This window comes from Anopheles arabiensis, chromosome 3, assembly GCF_016920715.1.
Source record: "Anopheles arabiensis isolate DONGOLA chromosome 3, AaraD3, whole genome shotgun sequence".
Lineage (NCBI taxonomy): Eukaryota > Metazoa > Arthropoda > Insecta > Diptera > Culicidae > Anopheles > Anopheles arabiensis.
In genome coordinates, this window is record NC_053518.1 from 555,570 (window position 1) to 575,864 (window position 20,295).

The following is a 20,295-nucleotide window of genomic DNA, read 5'->3' on the forward strand; positions in this document are numbered from 1 at the left end:
TGTCAAAATGACAACACATTTTGCAACGTTGGAAAATAGAAATTTATAATCTGTTATACAAACAGTTTTTAAACAAATTTTCTCTTTAGAATGCTCAAATGAATGACATAAGCATACTGAAAAAAGTTGATATATTTTTTAAAATGATGAAACACTTTATAACTCGCTGAAAATGATGAAAATGAGTATAAATAATGTATCCGAATCGTTCGAACATCAGGGCGTCCATACAGCAAATGTGCTGCATGGGCGGCCATCCGTTTCGCCCGTCGTGTCGTGAATTTTGCTTCACCGTTCAAGCGCTCTCGCTTACGCATACGCTTTTCGGCACATTCTCTCGCTCTAACATTCGCCACTGAAATGGAAGAGAAAGAAAATGGGAAAAAATGCAAATGGCGGTCGTTGTTATTGTTCGATTGTAACAAACGTACTGAATTTTCGCTAAATGCAGACTTTCCACGTACAGTGCAGCCCGTAAACTAGTAAACTATGTTTATTTGGCATCTGGCGATCGTGTTTTCGTTATTGTTTGGCGGCAACTGAGCGTGTAAAGTGGATATTTGTCGTCGCAAAAAGTGTGTCACCCTCGGCTTCTCGGCTGAGCAAGGCTCAAATGGGTAAGAAAGAGTGTGTGTGGTACACCCAGGCGTACGAGACCAGTACCGTCGGGGGGTCGCGTTGCCGTTCCGAAAATGCTCCGGGGGTCGTTTTTTTCGATGCAGTGGGTTTCCATTTCGCGTGTGTGTGAAAGCAGCCAGTCAGGAAAGTCGTGAAGAATTGGCCACTTTTTCCACAGCGAATGCTTGCACGCATGCATGTGTATGTGTGCGTTAGTGCGTGTATGTGTGTGTGTGTGTTTGAAGATCCCCGTCGGGAAGGAAAGCGGGATAACTTCCGTCCCCGTTTAGTTTTCAAGGGGGTCCACTTTTGATGTCCCCTCCGTGCGGGGAAATAGGTGATGGGAGGAAATGGTGATATGTCCTGATGTGTTAAATATGATTCGGAGCTTGTAGGCCGCTATACTAGAGTGCATTATACGATGAAACAGTTGTGTGTGAGTTGCTTTTGATCACGTTAGTGGTAGTGATAGTGGTAATGCTGGTGGTGTTGGTAGCGGTAGTATGTGGTTTTTCTGATGGTGAAGAAAAGAAGAAACTTGAATCGAACGATTCACGTCAATGTTGGCCCACAAGCCCATAGTTCCTCCCATCATGGCCTGCGTTTGTGAAACAAATAATTTTCACCCTTTCGCCTGGAACTAGGCAATCGGGATAGTATGCACCACACTTTCCGGGGGTCATATTTTGTTCAGCGCACCCAAAACCGTTCCAAACGGAAACCCCCTCACGAGAGCGCCATGGAATTATGGGTTGCAAAAGGAAAAAGAGAACGAAGAAATGCTGGAGTTCTTTTTGGTGTTTCGTGTCGTGACTGTCTCGCTCTGTCGGTCATTCCCGCGAGGGCTCTACCCGTCTCTGTCACATCGTTGGGTGAAAAGGTTGCTTGAGCGAGTGTGTGTGTGTGTTTGTGCACTGGAGCTTCCTGTTGGTGTGCTCGCGTTGTGCATGCGTGTGTGTTTTGTTGATTCGATTGGCAGTGTGTGTGTTGGTTACGAGCACGTATGTGTGTAATTGCTATCCTTCTTGACGGCGACCGATGTTTATGGCGTACACGTACAAGAGACGTATGAGAACGCGCGCGCGCGTGTTTGTGTATGTGTGTGTGTGTGGGTTGTTGGCAGAGTTGGTCGGATTGGGATGCGTGTGTGTGGTGTGGAGATGCGGTTCTGGTCATACAAATTTACCCACATTGCTATAGTGTCGTGCGTGCTTGCCCTTTGCGTGCGTGTCGCGTGAAAAGTAAACGGGACGAGAATCAACGTTGTCAAACAATGCAAAGCTAACCTCTGAACGATTTGGTAGGTGAAAATCTAACCCTGAGGTGTGTGAATCACGGACAATGGGCATGCAGAAAGTGTATTTTCACAATCAAAGCAAACAGTGAGCGTGTACGCAATACGATCCCGTGTGAGCATCAGCTTCATGTGTAAAGCATACGAGTTAAGAGCTTCCACACATGTGGATAGATGCGAGTGTGTACGAGTGTGTGTATGTGCGTGCGGGTGTAGTGCGTAAGCGGCTGCTAGAGGGAGTAAGAAGTCGTTCTTCACAAGCGTTTGCTGGCTGTGTTTCGTAGGTCGACAAGCGCACCAAACACACATACAATCCAAGATACTCCTACATATACTAGCCCAAAGAATCGGTTCGTCGGCTGCTGCTGTTGACGGCGGTACGCTCAAAACATACGTTAGTGTTCCAGTCGAAAGGAAAATTCTGCCTAACACATCGCCAACATCGTATCATAAAAAGCGTGAAAATGTGTTTGCTAGTAGCAACAACGGAGTATGCGTTGGCCTCGGGCACGTCGATGGGTTGAACACGAGTTTTCCAACGCATTTTTTGCTGCATAATAATCAGTTGTCAGTATGTGTGCGTGTGTAAAAAATGAGAGCGTACAACAGCTTGCGTGTTGTGTTGTATGTAGTTTAGGCGTGTATGAAGAAGTGCACCTCCTCTTCACCTAAAATGTGTGGAAAATGCTTTCATCTCAGTTCAGGAACGTTTTAGTGCAGAGTGTATCGTTTTTTCACCGATCTGTGGGCCTGCGAGATGGGATGAGATCCGACGAGAATGTAATGAAGATAATTTAATATAAAAAGTCCCGTTTCCGGGAAACTCTACAAGCCCCTGCGTGAAATAACTTGAAAAACAGGAAATCTTCCAGCGCACTGATTATGGAGCGGTTTTGCACCGTTGTGTGAAGAACGTGTGGTACAGGGGCGTGTGTACGTTCGTGTGCGTGTGTTGAAGCGTTGCGGAGGTGTGTATGTGTGTGTGTGTGCGTGCGTGTGGGTATGCATGTGTATACGACGAGGTCGCAAGAGAGAAAGAGCGGCGTGCGGTAATTTCGATTGAATGCAAGAGATAGAAAGAAAAAGAAAGAGTCGCAGTATAAGTGCGTGTTGATGATGTGTGTATCAGAAAGAGCGAGAGCGAAAGAGCGCGCAGATTTGTTGGCCTTCGGTTTCGCAGCAGGTTGAGCATAGCGCTTGTTTGCATGTGTGTGCGTACATGCGTGAGTGTGTGTGAGAGAGAGTGCGTGTATATAGTGTAGAGATGCGTCGTCCGTCTCAGTCGCTCCATCGAAGCAGGAATTCGTTCTCCTTTCTTGTCATAGTTTAAAATCAAAATGGCTGCTGCTGCTGCTCACATTTTGGCCAGGGGCCCTGAGTTTGTTGGTTGCTTGTTCACACTGCTGAGCGAAATGCGCGATGTTGTTGGAAAAAGATGACGTACATCTATTTTGTAGTAAATATTAAAGCGCCAGCAATGTGTAAAAACCATGGCACTGCGCTGTTGTATGTAGCGATTCATGATTCTAGGTTACATAATTATGATGCCGACGGAAGGTCCCCCGAAATGAAACAGATTTGACAGGAGCTTTCGAATTGACAGGGTCCACGAAGTTCAGGTTTCACTGTCGGGTTAGTTAAATACAATAACCTAACAAAAAACAGCTATTTATTTGGATAGAAACCTCGTGAAACTGTCCAACGAGTTGCCAACAATCATCATCATCCTTTGCGCTTTGCCTTGTCTTTTTAGAAGCTCTAGCGTCTCTTTCTCTCGCACACGTACATGCCTCACAACTACACAGACCAATAATTGGTCAGTGTATTTCTTAGCTTGTTTTGTTGAGGTTTGGAGGATGTGTGTGTATGTGTTGGTGGTGTGTATTGCGAACACCCCCTCTCGACAGGAAACACAACATTGTGCACCAACACAACATCAACGCAGCCAATATTTTCTCGGCTGAACGATGTCGAGTGTGACCCATGGCCAAGGAGCTAAACGATATGTGTCGATATCGTAGGAGCGCCATCAAGGCAGCCAAGAGGGTTTGTTACAATACCACACTACTACAACCATCCTCACACAGGAGGGCAACAAACGAGATCCCTCTTTTGGAGGACCGGTTTTTACACGCGAATTGGCCTACGTGCCGCAGCGATTGCTTTGATAGTGTATATGATTAATAACCTTTTTTTATATTACATTCGAGACCGGATGGTAAAGTATGCTAAAGTACGACGGTAGTTCCCGCCTTTACGTGAGAGAGATTGCAACATAACGGTTGAATCTGTGTGCGCGCACGCCTATCTTTTTTGATAAGAGAGCAGTATAAGTGGCCCGAGAGCAGGAAGGCACGATAGATGCAGGCAGTATGAGCGAGTGAAATGACTATGTGTGAGCATTTCCTAAACACGCGCGTGTAATTGAATCCCGTTTGATGGTATGGCGATAGAAAGAAGAAGAAGCCTCGTAATTACGATTTGTTTACGATCAATTGTATCAGTGGTTGATTATGTATTTACACCGGCTCCATATCCTTGGAGGTGTTGGTTAAATCCGAGATCAACGCCGCGACATATCCTAAATGTTTCAAACCAATGGATGATAATGATCGGAGCGGAACGGGAAGCTGTGTCTTGGCGTCCTGGCCGTTCTGGAATGCATCTAGCATTGAATGCTGATAAACAATCAATGGCGCAACAGGTTGCGCCGGAGCTCTGTTCTCCAATCCCTGACCCAATGATGACGTGACAGATTTATGAGCGAATGAGTAAACAGCAAATGTGCGTATGTGTCGTGTTTTGGGTGAAGATTTTTCTTCATCCAGGGGCTCCACATTGCGCCAATTGTAGATTCGTTCACACCATGAATGGATGAGGGCTGTGGTACGAAAAAAAGGGAGACGCAGAGTGTATCAAAAGTTCACGTAATGTCACAGGTCCCCAGGGGTCGGGAAGAAGTTTCGGATTTGAATAATCAAGGCCCCTGCGTCTTGCGTTTTGGCGTATCGCGTTCCGAATGCGATAGCCGCTATATACTTCTCGCTCCCACTCAAATACATATACACAAGCACATGGTCAAACATATCCTCCCGGTAGTTTTGGTAAAGTTTTTTGTTATGATGGTCATGTTAAGAAAATGCTATGCTACATTTTCAACGTTCGGGTCCATGGCTTGGGCCCTTGTTAAGCGAACACACGATGGTTATTTGAAAAGTTACGTTCTTACCATTACTACAGAATGGCGGCCGATAGTGACGGTGATCAACAGAAACGGACAAACAGTAGTAGCAAGCGTAGAAATGCCGGTAACGAAGGAAGCCGAAGCAGAGCCTGCACCAACAGCAGCAGCAACAGCAGCAATAGTGTCAGTGAAATTCAAAGCAATGACAGCACTTTAAAGGCGGTTGTCATATGCGAAGGGAACCTGCACGATCCAGACTTTCCGGCACGACTCGAAAGCCTGGTAGAAAGTCTCACAACGCTGGTTGAGGAAAAACAGCCGGACGAGGGTGGAAAGGAAAAGTCCGATTCCGGGAAGCTTACGGTCGATAAGGTATGTGTTGGGTGGGGGATACTACGGAGAGAAATGAATCCAAATTTTAATTGCCTTTCATTTTGACATACTGCGTTTCCCTTCTAGGTGGAACCATGGAACAGTGTGCGAGTTACCCTCTCAATACCGAAGGAAGCGGCGGTACGACTGCGGAGGCTCGCAGCCGAAGGAAACAGTGCACTACGGGCCCTAGGCATTCTGTCGGTGCAGCTGGAAGGAGAGACGGTTCTATCGTTGCGGTTAGCCGGGCAGCAGGAAATTGTTTTGCGGACTGGTCAGTATTTGCGTTGTTTCGAGCGATACAAACACTCGCATCCGTTGAAAGGAAACACAGGTAGCTAAATGTGATTTACGGTTTCATTTTGCAGATAACTCTGCGGTTGATGGAGCGGTTGCAGGAAACAGCACGGGCGGTTTGGGTGAGCTGGCTCGGGTTTTGTCCCAGCAGCAACAGCAACCCCAGCCAAATTCGTCGGGTGTCGTCTTGCAAGGGCATTCCCAGGGTGTTTACGCTCAGCCAATGATTCCGGCGCAACAGCAGCAGCAGCAACAGCACCTGCTACACATGCAACAACAGCACCAACTACAGCTGCAACAGCAACAGCTACTGCACGGCACTGCTGTTGTTGATGGTTTGCCCGGTCCCAGTACCTCTAAAGTCGTCCATCCAAACCTTCCGAAGCCTCTTAGCAATGGTCCATTGCCGATGGACACCGTTGGCGCTAGTGGAGGCGGGAGCGGAATATTCAAATCGCCAAACACTATCTGCCCGATGGACGGCAAGGTTCCAGCCCATGTGCCAAATGTGGTCGACGCCTGCGAATATCCGTTCGAAAGCATGACACAAGCAAGGGTAATACAGCGGCGCGAAAATACGCTCGGATTAAACAGCAGCGGTGGAGTGGTAACGGTAGGTCCGTCCGTTGCCCCGGTGTCCGGTGTCGGCATAGGAGCAGTGAAACAACCATCGAATGGTTCGTTTGTACCACCGGTAGGCACTGGTGCAGTTCCACCACCGCCGCCATATCAATCCGCCGTCGGCACTGGAAGCGTTGTAGCGAAGGAGAACCTGGCAGCTGCTGCTCCGGCTGCGGTCGTCGGAACCACGATGCCCATTCCGGTGGGCACGGCAAGCGCGGGCAACAATGTGGCCATGTCCAGTCCATTGCTGGTGAATTTGCTACAAAATGAAAACAGCCAGCAGCAAACCGGTCCATCCCAGCAGCAGCAGCAGCAGCAGCAACAGCAGCAGCAGCAATTGCAGCAGCAGCAACAGCAACAGCAGCAGCTGATGCGCAGTGTAGGACAGCCGATTTTGAAGCAGGAACTGCTGATTGCCAGTGGTACTGGGGGTGGAGGTATGGTGAAGAGCGGGGTCATTCCAAACATCCCACCGTCGGCGACGATGTTGACGCAGCAAGCTGTCGGCGGCGGGAGTCCGATAGTGCCGAGTGACAATGATCCAAGTGTGCACGGTGTCGTGATGGGAGGTGGAGCTCTCAAGAGTGGTAGCACGGTGAACCATCAAGTAGTGAGTGTAAATCAGCAGCAGCAGCAACAACATCTAGTGCATCATCCAGTGATTGGCGGGGCATCCACGATGGGCGCACCCATGGTTTCGGCTAGGGCCGCTACAGTTTCGGTCGTTGCTCACCAGCAACAGCAGCAGCTGACGTTAGTGAACAGTGGCAGTCCTTTGCGTGGGGCTGCGCCCACAACAGTGCCAGGTGTGTCTGGCGTAATGCTCAGTGCTAGTAGTGTGAATAGAAGTAACAATATGACTGCGATGACAGCAGCAGTGACCACAGGTGCTGTGTCATCAGCAACCAATAGTAATGACAGTAACAGTAACAATCAGAGTGTGTTGAACGTGTCGCCTTCTTCTCTAGTAACTCCACCATTGTCAGTGCCTTCAAATAGCAACAGCAGTAGTAGCAGCAACACCACCTCCACCATGAACACCATTAAGATGCAAAGATATAGCCTCGTGGCGGGTCCATCGACGAGCGGTGGACCTGTGGCGGTGGGGATTGGCCCGGCCGTGAGAGCTCCACAGCAGCAGCAGCAGCAGCAACATCAACAACTCGCGATACCCAGTGGAGGTGGCGGTGGCAATGTTATGCTAGCCGCTAACAATCGAGCACCTGTGATGGGACCACAGTCGTCGCATGGTCATCCTCAGGGAATGCGGCCACCCCCGTCTCCAACAGCGTTCCAGCTGCAGGACCAAATGCAAATGCAGCAGCCACAACATTCCCAGCAGCAACTGAACCGTTTTCCAGTTCAGCAGCAGCAACAGCAACAGCTACCTTTTCGACAGCCAAATCCAATGCCACTATCGCATCAACAGCAACAGCAACAAGGACTGCAATCAGTCGGTTATACTCAACGGTGGCCAACGCTACCCATGGATTCGGCCACCAAGTCAGGCTACCAGGAGTTTGCACGCTTTCAGATGCAGTACAATCTCAGTCAACAACAATTGAACAAGCCCACAGCGGCGTTGGGACAACCGCAACAACAACAACAATCCCATTCGCTGGACGGCGTTTCACCAACCGTTGCCACGTCCCCAAGCGTTGGTGCCGATTCGCTCGAGCTAGGCAATTGTCTGGTTGATCTGCCCGATCTGGCAAAGAACGATCTGGATTCGTTGCTACCGAGCGATCTGGACAGTGCATTTCTCGACACTAAGCTGGACGATCTAGACGATCTGGATCTGATGGATCAGCAGCAGCATCACCACACGCTGCTCGGTCCAGCGTCGTTGCAACAGCCGGCTGATATTTCGACTGTCCCGGGTACACTGCTTGGTGGTGCGTCCGTGAATCAGGCGGTGGCTACTGGACTTTCCGGGCTGCCGATGGGCGCTCCCGGCGGTGGTGGAACGACGTTGAGCGATGCGCAACTGCGCGAGCGCCGGTGGAAGGCACAGCTTCTGATCAACCCGCTAACGGGCGAGCTGGAAGAAACGCAAGTGGAAGAGGGTACTGAAGAATCGGAAAACGGTGGCAAAGCAGGTGGAAGGCAGAGCAGCAAGATGGGCGCGGTTCGTGGAAACGATTTCCCCCCCGAGATCCCTAACTCACTCTATTCGGACGACGACACTACGGGCAGCGTTGGTGGGCTTTCCTCGTCGCGGCTATTTTCGGATGCCAGCGATTCGGAACGTCCGTCGCCTTCTACAGCTGGTTTAGTAGCGATGGATGCTGGAAGCTTGGCACCGGGCAGTAACGCCAACATGGGCAAGGCTGTGTATGGTGGTGCTCCCATTGTCCCTTCAACATCCGTTCCTACCGGCAGTGGTATTGGTAGCAATGTAGCCAGTTCCGCCAATGTCGCTGTACCGCAGATGGTGGTAAGCACAGGCAAACCGGTGAAGCATAAAAAGGAACGCGCGAAACCTGTAAAGGCCAAGGACAAGCTGAAGTCTCCGGTAGCAGCCAAGGACAAGCCCAAGGAAAAAACGAAAGCATCGCTTAAGACGGTTGTCAAGCAAAAGGCGAAAGTTCTATCCACCTCAGTGCTGTTAGTAGACGCAGCTGGGTCAGGTGATTCGCCGAGTAAAAACGGCACGGAACTCAAGTTGCGGCTGAAGCTTGAAAAACCAGATTCCATTGGCGTACGCGAAAGCGGTCTTGGCTCCCGTTCCGGTGGAATAAGCGCTCTACCGCCATCATTAACGGTTGCATCGACCGGAAGTATGTCTGCTGCGTCGGCAAACGCATCGGTGGACAGGTTAACGGTAGACAGCGATGGCACAGCGTTGCTGACGTCGCTGCAGTTAAATCCTGCTTCCCAATCTCAGCAATTCATCGCTGCAACGTCGGTCCCCTCGGCAGTCACCAACGCCATGGGGAGTATCAGCGGTGGCAGCAGCTTTGTCTCTGTCCCGGCCCCGCTGGTTGCCAATGCGGCGGGAAACAGCGGAAATACCGGTAGCACAAACAGTATCGGCACTGCTGTGCAGACTTCATCTCCACCAGGCGAGGAGTTGCGAGTGCCTCCGTTGCACATTAGCTTACGGGGTAAGAATTCCGTGGTGATCAAGAACTCCCGCAAAGACCGTAAGAAAAGCCAGAGCGGTGGCGAAGATGACAGCAGTGACGGTGGTGGTGTTGCGAAGCGATCCACCTTCAGCAAACGTAACTCCATTGACCTCAACGCACCAATCTCGAGCATGGTGGCCGTAACGGCAGGCCCAACAGTATCATTATCCCCACCTGCTTATCAAAACCACACTGCTGGATCGTCCAAAATGACTGTCTCCGATGTGCAATCGAGCACCGACCAGACAAGCGAGGCACAATTAGGCTCGCAGAAGCGAGCCGCATCAGATGCAGGGCATAGCAATGCGACTGCTACTGGAGGCAGCAGCGGCAGCACATCCTCTGCCGGACACAGTCCGAACGGATACGTCTGTCCGGAGAAGAAGCGAAGACTCAGTAACGGTGGCAGCAGCATAAGTCTAACCGCGAGTGGTGGTACCATTGCGGCGAGCACTGTATCGACTGTATCCGGCACGAGTATAGACAACACCGCCAGCAGCAACAGCAGCAGCAGCGGTGCAGAAACATCGTCCACGCCAACAACCGTAACTACCAGTGTGCAGGAAATTAATGACATCTACGAGTCGATCGTTACAACCAGTGAGAGCGTACCGATTGGTTCGACCAACGTCGGCACAGTACCTCCGACAAACTTGCTCCAATCGGCTACAAAAAACTCCAAGAGCTCCGGTGCGAATAATGCTAACAGCAATGGCAGCAACAACATAAACAATAACAATATCAATATTAACAATAATGGTGGCAGTTACGGTAAGACTCAAAAAAATCTCGTCAAAGCTTCGGTAGATGGGGTTGCTGTGGGTGCGGCCACTGCGCCTCAGTCGCAACCGGCTACCGTGGATGCCCTTCCGTCGGCTGCGGAAGACTGTAAGAAAGGAGATAGTGCAGCTGTAACGTTAGCTTCATCGCCTTCATCCTCAGCGGAAGCGGCGTCCGTCAATCCAGGCAGCACTACAGCCGAACGCAACAATATCATCACTACCACCATCATCACCACAACGGCCACCAATACAACCACCACCACAACATCTACCTCAAGTGAGAAATCCTCCACTGTTTTGGAAAGTCATCCTTCAGGGCAGCAACATTGCGGAGAAGAAGAATCGCCACAGCAAAATACGCTAAATAAAATTAACACCAGCATTGTACATCACGATCATCAGCATCACCATCATCATTCGGATCAGGAGCATCATAGTAAAAACCGACCACCGGAGCAGTTGCTGGTAGACGTACCGTTGGAGGACAGTGGAAAGAATAGCAAACAGCAGGACAGCAGCACTGCGGATGGTGCCATTGCCGATGTGCTCCCATTGGACGCCCCACCACCGACTGCTGCAGAGAAGGGTACGAATCCGTCGTCTACGTCCAGTTCGCCCCATTCTCCTGGCACGGCAAACGCTGTGTGTACTACTGCTGGTAGTGCCAGCTCGACGGGAACGATGGCAACTGCAGCGACGGTAGCGGCGGGCGTTGTATTGGGTGTAAATCATCATTTGCTTGGCCATACGAATGTCCGGGGCTCACCAGGATCTCAGGCACAGGGTGAGGATAGTGGCATTGAATCGATGGATGCACTGTCGGAGAAAAGTCCCCATCAGCTGTCATCGCATAGCCCGCAGGGCTCGCATAGCAGCAGTGGCACAGGCAGTAACGTGATGAACAGCAGTAGCAGTACAAACAGTAATAGCAGCACGCTAGAAGGAAAGCAAATGCCTTCCGTTGATAGTCCACAGTGTGATGAAAAAATGCTTGAAGGAAACGGTGCGGATGTTGTTGCCGTGCGGTCAGAGAAAAGCGGTTCACCTAAGGACGGAAAAGAGCTGGCCACTACACCATTGTTGGATGGCAGTATGGAGCACTACAACGATATTGAGGCGGCGTTGGCAAAGATGGAGGGTTTAAATGACCTCGCGGTCGCGATTAGCTGCAGTGGTGCCGATGCGAAGCTAAATGGCGATCATTCCATACTGCTAAAGCCGGGAGATTTGCTCGATCACAATCATCACGAAACTCTGGAGAGCATGGATCAGACGAATCTGAGAAAAATTCTTGACATAGACGTCGAAGATGATAGAAAGCAGCAGAGTATTATTGACCCTGAAAGTCTATTGAACGATGTCACCCACTTGAACACCAATCAGTCATCGGAGGAAAAACAGGGCATTAAGTTGACGAAAGATGACGTTAAGTTGACGAAAGATACAAAGATACAGAACCACCACCAGCATCAGCAACAACAGCAGTTACTTTCCGATACTACGATGATTAAGAAAAAATCCGTTGCAGAAAAATGTGATGCCATCGGGAGCAGCAAGACTAAAACATCTGTAAAAGCGGCAGGCGTTGCTGGCAGAGAAAAGCATACACAGCAGCCGCAGCAGCAGCAGCAATCACGACAGTCCCAGCAGTCTCAGCAGCACTTGTCTCCATCTGAATCCATCGAAACGGACGGCAAACTACTCGCAAAGCACGTTGTTGGCAACAACAATCTTCCGGAAGAGGAACAGAAAATGTCACCGGTCACCACAAACGCAGCTCTCGATGCGAAAGTGTCCAGCGATGTTGACGGAAGCATCTCTGCAACACAGAAAAGTGTCGATGAATGCGGCAACAATAGTAAAAATATCCCTAGTGTGAAAAGCGAATGTGATAGTAAGGTAATAATGTTAGTGGACGATAAAAAACTCTTAGTTAAGTCTGATCCCGACGAGGCTATCGTTAGTAGTGTAAAGAAGAGTTTAAGAAAATCTTCTGACGAACGGCAGTCAGTTACCGTTGTCGCCACGGCTACCACACCGGCTGTTTGTACTGCTGCTGCTGCTGCTGATGCTGTTGCTGTTGCGCCAGCAACCGCCGAGACCACCTCCGTTACTGAGAAGCTTGAATCATCGTCATCATCATCATCATCTCCGACGCCTACAGTTGCGCAGCCATCTGCCACGGCGAGTCCGGTCGAAATGAAAGCGGATCCAAAAAGTCCTGATTCGGCTGATCCGCACATCGATCTGAAACCGCGTCATGAGCAACCACCGCTGTACAGTTATTCCAGTGAAAAAGCGCGTGAAAGACGTACGGCCGCTGCAGCTAGTGATGGAATTCAGTCTTCAGCTAATGGGAGTGCTCGGAGTGATGCAAGATCTCGTAGAAACTCGTCCGTGACATCGTTACCTGCCGAGGGTAGTGAGACCAATCCATCGGTTGATTCTGAGAACGAGTCGCCTAGTAGAGCACCAGCGAGTAAAAAGTCACCATCGGCAAACAGCACTGGCATGGAAGACGATAATACCACTATTGGAGGGAGTAGCACACGCACCTCGAAAGCAATCGAACAATCGGGAGCTTCGAGCAAAAGTGCCGCCGATGGTCATTCGACATCCGAACAGCAACAGGGTAAGGAGATGCTAACTCAGCTCTCCATTGAAATCCCATCGAACTCGGATAGTGGAGAACATCGGATTCGGACTCGCGCATCCAGCAAATTGGAGAGTCCGCTGGAGCTTCCACCACGCCAGAGTCCGTCAGCGGCAACCTCAGTGGGACATGATTCGCATGGTTCCTCTGCTGTTGCAGCCACTGGAGCAGGAACCAGCAACGCCACCCACTCAGGGAGCAGTGCAATATCTGGGTCTAAAAATTGTAGCTCAGCAGGAACGGCTGGCGGTACTGCGAAGCAAAACGCTTCTGCTGCCACGTCCAACGCTGCCGGGGGCGGCAGTGTAGTCACAGCAGCCGGTGCCACTATTGGCAATGATCGGCCAAGCCCTAAATCGACTGCAAATGCGATCCGACCGGCAGCCGCGAACAAACGGAAACGGCAAGGGTCGGAGAGCTCCAACCAGTCCGGTGTTAGCGATGATATTCCGACGCGTGCCAAGAAGTCCCGTAAAGCAACGACAGCTACCGACCCGGGCACGGCAGTCCATTCCGAAACGCCGAAGCCTGCGCTACGAAGATCGGCAGATAATACGCTCGCCAAAGGTCGCATGTCGAGAAAGGCGGCCAATGCGGCAGCCGCAGCTGCTGCCGCGGCAGCCGCAGCTGCTGCCGCGGCAGCAGCCGCCGCTAGTACAGCACCACCGACGGTTACTATTGTTGCGGATTCCTCCGACAGCGATGAACCTTTGATCGAAATCGCGGGTAAAGCTCGAAATTCTAAACTAACCTCCAAACTCAGCTCAACTTCTACCACTAGCAATGCTACTACTTCTCCTACCATACAATCTTCTACTGCTACTTCTTCTATTACTACTTCTACTATCGATTCTACTACTGCTACCACGACCATCAATACTATTCGCAACAACAACCACACCAACAACAACACTTCGACTACAAATTCTACTTCATCTTCCTCAACCTCGTGTAAAATCCTAGCAGCAGCCGCAGCAGCCGCAGCAGCAACTGGTTCGGGAGATAAAGGTGCTCATTCCGCCGTTTCGTCCGGTGCCAGTGAAAGCACTATACCACCGTCATCCGCCTCGTTGCCGAAGGGGACTGCACCCACAACGAACCAGTCGACAGGTGGGGGTGGTGGTAGTGGCGAGAAAGAAAAATCACTTCGCAACCATCACAGTAAGAATGCGTCCGGTGTCAAGCAGCAGGGTGGAATTGCGCCACCGCCGTCTTCCACAGCATCGTCTCCTGAGTTGACCACGAGCACCATGACAGTTGCATCTTCCACCACACCCACCTCGAATGCCACTGGTAGCAATGGACCCACGCACAACGCCAATGCGAGTCCCGGCAGTGATAGTGCTGGCGGTGGTGGTACGCAAAAATCCGCCACAAACATCGTTGGTGGTGCACCCTCAACTCCTGCAACGGTGGGTACTTCTGCGGATGAGAAAATCAGTACACGACGCAGTGTACGCATGACGTCATCGACGCTTTCCACGGCGGCGATGAACAATAAGGCAAAGGCTGCGGCGAATGCATTACTTCAGCAGAATTCCACCGCTGCTACAACCAACAACATCGACAGTAACCATCACGGGAATAGTACCACTGTCAATAATAATGCCGTGGTGAACGATGTTGCTGGAGCTGGCGGTTTATCAGCTGCCGCGGCCGGTCATGCGGACGGAGCCTCATCGGGTGGATTGAGTTCGGGCGGAGCCAATGGCAATCATAGCAGCAAAGTGGTAAATCATGTGAACCATCATCACGTGGGAACCGGTTTGAAGGGATCCGGAACTTCGGGTGGGGTAGAGGCCATCGAAACCGGGACTGCGACAGAGCTGCGCCGTAAAACGAGAAGTGCAGGTATGACAGAAAGCAGCAATTGCGATACGAGTAGATTTGCTAAGATGAAAAACGTTTCTATTTCCTCCTCTCAACAGCTGGACTCGAAGTCACCGTGACTGAGGGACGTCGAAGAAGGATCTCCCGAGATAGCAAGTGACCAACAGTTTGCGCCTCAGCCGCTAGCGACGATGAGCAACGCTATCGGCATAGGCCAGAAGGTATTATTACCTGTGCCCGCTGCAACTGTGTCGATGATCATCATCGTAACGATTGTCTGACGAGTGTCCATTGCACGGCGGTCAACAATGTTGGGCCAGTTTCAACTGGAACTGTTGTGATGGAAGGTGAAAGTGCTGAAACTGAAGACGGGCAGCAGTACTTTGCTGAGCAGAATGAAGTGACGGTCGTGGAGTGTAACGATGTTGATCAGAGCGGCAGTGATGCAAGCTGGCACGTCGATGAATCTGTTGGCATGTTGCATAAAGAAGCTGAGGCGCAAAATCTACGCGAAGTGGCGCAGAAAAGAGGCGTAAAAGCAGAGATGACAAAGCCAACCCCTAGCTGTGCCGCCGGTAAAGCGCTGTTGAATGGTGGAGATAATGCTTTGGCTGCGGGATCCGGCACTTTGACGTGTCGTAATGATGATACTGCTGGTACAGGTGACCAAGTACGATCAGCGGCGAAGGAAACCGGAGGCAACGCGGAGGACGAAGATTCGTACGCTAGTGAAATCATTCTCACGACTAACAGCGACTGCAGCCTAGACGAGTTCGTGTCGTCGGATGACGATAGTAACCTGGAAATATCTGTGGTAACTATTTCACTATACTGAATGTGTGGGTAAGCAAACGGGATACAGAACCTTTGTGTTTGCATGTAATTAGGGTAACAACGAATACCCTGTTTCTAAGGATTCCAGTGCTCTATGTTTTTTGTGTAGTGTGATTCCGTAATTTTAATTCTTTGATTTTGAACCATTTTTAATTGTTTCCCCTTTGTGTATGAGTATTGCATTGTACTGTGTTTTGTACAATTCATTTTTTGAAAAAAGAAAAAAAGATATATTTATTTTTCCCCTTTTATGTGAACGCTTCAATCATATTGATGCTTTATTCGTTCTATTGCTGCGTTGTCTCGGATTGCGACATGCGATATGAGTTATCCGAGCGGATTGGAATTGTGATTTCGTTTTGTCAGAGTTTGATGATCGATATCTAGTAAAACCCGATGGAAAATCAATATTTGATGAAAGCACACCTTCAAAAACTCAAAACAAAAACAAAATACAACACAACTTTTGGCTTACCTAATAATGGCAGCAAGCATGCTTAATATAAGAGAGCTGCTGTTGGAAAAAAGTGTCTTATAAATAGCGTTAGGGATATAAGAGTCATGATGATAAAACCAAACAAAAAAGATTATTGCGCCTGAGGGTCCTTAAAATTTGCTAACCAAGAACCAAGTTAATGATACGAAAAACAAACATTAGGTACCACATAGAAAAACGAAGTTTTTTTTCGCATCTGGTTTGCTATCGAAATCGGAGGATGGCGGGTTGGGGAAATGGTGAGGAAATTAAATATAGCAGAGAGCGATGAACATCGTTTACAAATGTGCAAGTGGCTGGAGTTAGATTGTGGCGGGGAAAAGTGTGGATCAGTATTGTACCTTCGCGTCATTGAGCGACGTCAACTTATACGCCATCGTTTACACTCAAAGCTCAAAACGGTTCGCTTACTTTTTAAATGTAAAAAACCTATTTTGCTTTTTTCTATGTCTCATCTCTGAATGATACCAATTGCATATGGCATTGATAAAATCCGATCGTTTAAATTGCACCTCCAAGATGATCTGTCTTTGAACACTCGTATATTGATTTAGAATGGGAACCCTTACCTTTTGATCTCAAGGTGCGTTGAGCTAGGTTTTGTTTAGTAATACACGCGGATTTAAAATGGAACAAGCGAAACGGATACTACAGAATCACACAAACAAACAAACAAACAAACAAATAAATAAAAACACACACACATATATTTTTTTCTCTCCTTGCAAAACACACACGCAACACTGACGCGAGGGTGCGTAAGAATATAAGGCACTATTAATTTCTTACGCAAACGACTTTAATAATACTTGCTGCACGCACCCTATGTGGAAAGGAATCGCTCGAAAACGCTTGTCATTATGCTAATATGTGCAATAAAGAACCCCCGGATATCAAAGGCCAGGGGTATATAGAAGGAGATGCTAGTAGTGATGTTGAGCATGCATTAAAATCTTTGCTAATCAACATGTGAGACTGTTTTTATTTGAGCGATTCTCGAATACAAATGATCATTTCTCGAGCTTTGAGAGTGGATGTGTAGTGGATAAAAAACGATGCTTTTGGTTTAAACAGGACGAGTCGATTTGTGTGTGTGTGTGTGTGTGTGTGTGTGTTTTTTCTTTCATCTCTGTTGCAATGCTGTTCTTTTAGAACAGAAATCATCTTTCAGTAATTCGATACGGAAACTGGTTCAAAAAAGGGGGAGCGTGGTGTTTCTACATCTGAAGTATAAGCTGGGCTCGATCTGTTAAACGGTCAGAATGAGATAGCATGTGGTGGGACAGAGGCAACAAGTAGAACACATGTTAGAAAGCAAGATAATAATACACAAAAACAATTAAAAAAAACACAGACACGTACATATTCACATTAAAAAACACTCAAAATATCGCTACAATAGCACACGTTAGCAGCAGACGCGTCAACACATTAATGCACGTTTAGTGCAAACAGCAAGGGAGAAAGAGGGTAATGAGCGGATTAGAAAAAAACACGATTATAGTTTAAAATAATTTATCCGTATTATGTTTAGTTGAATGTGCGCGGCGTCGGGGGAGTAAGTGCGTTGAGCGCGTTTTGTGAACGAACCGCATTGGGTTTGGCTGGTGCGGCGGTGGTATGTAGTAAACAGAAGCGGATGGTAGAATTAGTTTGGGGAGGGAAATTGTCGATGCATCCAATCGTCAGGTCGGACAGTCAGTCAACTAGAGTGCGTTAGAAGTGTGATCAGAGATCGTTCTGAAGATGTATGGATGTATCTCGATGACGATTTAGCCAGTCGGCGCGGTACAGTGAACAGGGGGTTAATATAAAACAAAACAAACGAGGGGAAGGAGATATTTGTAATGATGAGTGCAGGAATGCTGCAGAGCTTAAAATTTGATTGTGTATATATAGGTTTATTATCAAGTATAGGTGCACAGCAACAAGTAATATTGAGGGAAAAAGTAATCCGTTCTAAGGACGGTCACAGAGTTTTTCTCCATAGCCCTCCTTCCTTTGTTTGTTTAGTAAACAATATGCACACAGCAGACCCATTTTCACACACACACACACACACACACACACACACACACACAGAGGCGAATTCTTCATAACTACACGTACTACTAAAGTCATTCGTTCTCTGATATGGTTAATAACTCACTACTCGACAGGATGAAGCTAACAGCAGCTAACGTGCTAGTGTTGTCGTATAAGCATTGACGCTGGGTCGGAAACGAGTATATGGTGTACTGCCATTGCAGTGTAAACCCGGCTATATTGCGCACATGCTGGCAGAGAGAAAGCTACAGCACAGCACACATCATACCTATTCAGCTTCCTCGTATGGTATTTGGCTCGTGGAAGAGATAATCGATACGATAGGACGATAAGAGTAGGTTATTTGCTTAGTTTAGCTATTGCGTGACTGGTTAAATGTGCGCATCGATCATGCTCATGTTTGCTCGATCGTATACGAAGCACATACACATTAGTTTGGTTTTACACGCTTCGGCATTCATGTTGTATTCGAAAGAATTGCTAGCATAGATTTGCGAACTAATCATGCTGCATGTGCCAGCTGCCACAGTGCTACTAAAGAAACAAAGAATATCCGCTCCATTTTGTTGTACAATGTCAAACGACTTTATTCGCATCATCATCAACCCTCACGTATGGCGAATTGTAGTGTGCTCTCTATAGATCTTAGCGCTGACACATTTAGGAACATGATCAGCACGATCGGCGACGAAGGCTTCATGTTTCATTTTTCTTCCGACGGAAGCTGCTTGTTCGAACTCTTCCGAATGATATAGTTCGCCAATTCTTGAAATAGGCCAAACTTAGCTAGCTAGCTGTGTGTGTGTGTGCGTGAGTTCCCAGATTTTCCCTTCCGAATTGTGCTTGAATGTGCAACAAAATTAGGCACAAAAGTTGTATTTCTCTGTGTATGGAAGAGAGCATACGCATCGCTGCTGGTAGGAAAGGACCAAAAAGAATGAGAATACGGTGAAACAGAAAAAAACAGAGATAAATATAAGTAATCTGCAGATGAGAGGGCTCTTTAGTCAACGCGAGTTAAAAGGGGGCTATACATTCTACAGTACACCTATAACCTTATCTTTCTCAGCAAGCAGACAACTATGTTCTGCCGGGATTTCCGTTTCCTCCTTCTTGTGACCATGGTTGATCACACTGTGTTGTTTGCGCTGGTTTTTTGTTGGAGTTTTATGTTGCTGTAATATATCGTTTTCATTGCCATATAAGTTGCGCGCACCATTCACTAGTGACACAACCTCTTGACGGGCGGACGGGAACGTACACAGAACCACGTTCTGCTGCCGGGTAACGGGTGTTATAGGAATGGGAAAACATTATGGGTCGATCACACATGTGCAGAGGAATGTAAGTGCATTTCCACGGAAGCTCGCACATCCCGCTTTGCTGCAAGGACACAGAAGCTTATATTATGCGTAGCACAGATTATACAAACATTAACATTCACAAAAATACACCTCATAACACACACACACACACACAAACAACATTCATACACCCACATACCACCCACCCCGAACGGAGAGTAGGAAAAGAATAAAATGTGTAGGACGCGTTCGTACGAGCATATTTATACATATGTATATGCAGAGCAATATACGGTATGTACGGTATGTGTATAGGTATATATCTATATATATATGTATATGGGATGCATAAGAAAACAAACGATATGCGAATGAAGTAGAAACAAGGGAAACAGACACCACTCTGTAAGTGGCGAATGGTAAAAAAAACATAAGCATTAAGCATTGTAAGTATGATAATAGACAACGGTACACACAAACACTTGCACCGTATAGTGCTAGCAGGAAAAAGAGCATCAATAAAAATGCATAAGTCCACTAAAAAACACCCGGATACGAACGCGCGCCCCCTTCATCCCCCATTCAGCAAAACACGTGAAAACCCCGTAAGGATAACAATTGTAATATTTGTAGATTTGTTTGTGAACAGGTTGATAATCTAAGCTCTATACATATAAATATTGTTGAATAGATATATCATACAATTGTGTTAAAAAAAGAACAGAAAAGTTGTTTTATTTTAAAAAAGAAGTACACAAAACCTGGATAATAATGAATAAAATATAAATAAATGAATAATGAAACAAAATTGCGGCGGAATTACTTGTGCGTCA

General features: G+C 48.0%; 1 protein-coding gene across 4 annotated transcripts; it reads left to right on the forward strand.

The window, feature by feature from the left end:
- Positions 1-374: 374 nt before the first annotated feature.
- On the forward strand, positions 375-16,821 carry LOC120904874 (mucin-12). Of its 4 annotated transcripts, none has more exons than XM_040315323.1 (6): positions 375-617; positions 5,153-5,468; positions 5,556-5,742; positions 5,837-13,678; positions 13,916-14,803; positions 14,881-16,821. In XM_040315323.1, exons 2-6 carry the CDS (start codon positions 5,154-5,156, stop codon positions 14,940-14,942), a joined length of 9,294 nt encoding a protein of 3,097 aa, XP_040171257.1. In that variant the 5' UTR covers positions 375-617; position 5,153; the 3' UTR covers positions 14,943-16,821. The 4 variants fall into 4 exon arrangements, with proteins under 4 accessions (XP_040171257.1, XP_040171258.1, XP_040171255.1 ...); XM_040315324.1 differs by having other exon boundaries at positions 13,919-14,803; XM_040315321.1 differs by having other exon boundaries at positions 5,837-14,803.
- Positions 16,822-20,295: the final 3,474 nt, after the last annotated feature.

Excerpts from the sequence above, each read along its gene's own strand:
- LOC120904874 (XM_040315321.1), top strand. The coding sequence starts at position 5,154 with ATGGCGGCCGATAGTGACGGTGATCAACAGAAACGGACAAACAGTAGT. Across the intron at positions 5,469-5,555 it reads GGAAGCTTACGGTCGATAAG|GTGGAACCATGGAACAGTGT; the intron begins GTATGTGTTGGG and ends TTTCCCTTCTAG. Across the intron at positions 5,743-5,836 it reads GGAAATTGTTTTGCGGACTG|ATAACTCTGCGGTTGATGGA; the intron begins GTCAGTATTTGC and ends TTCATTTTGCAG.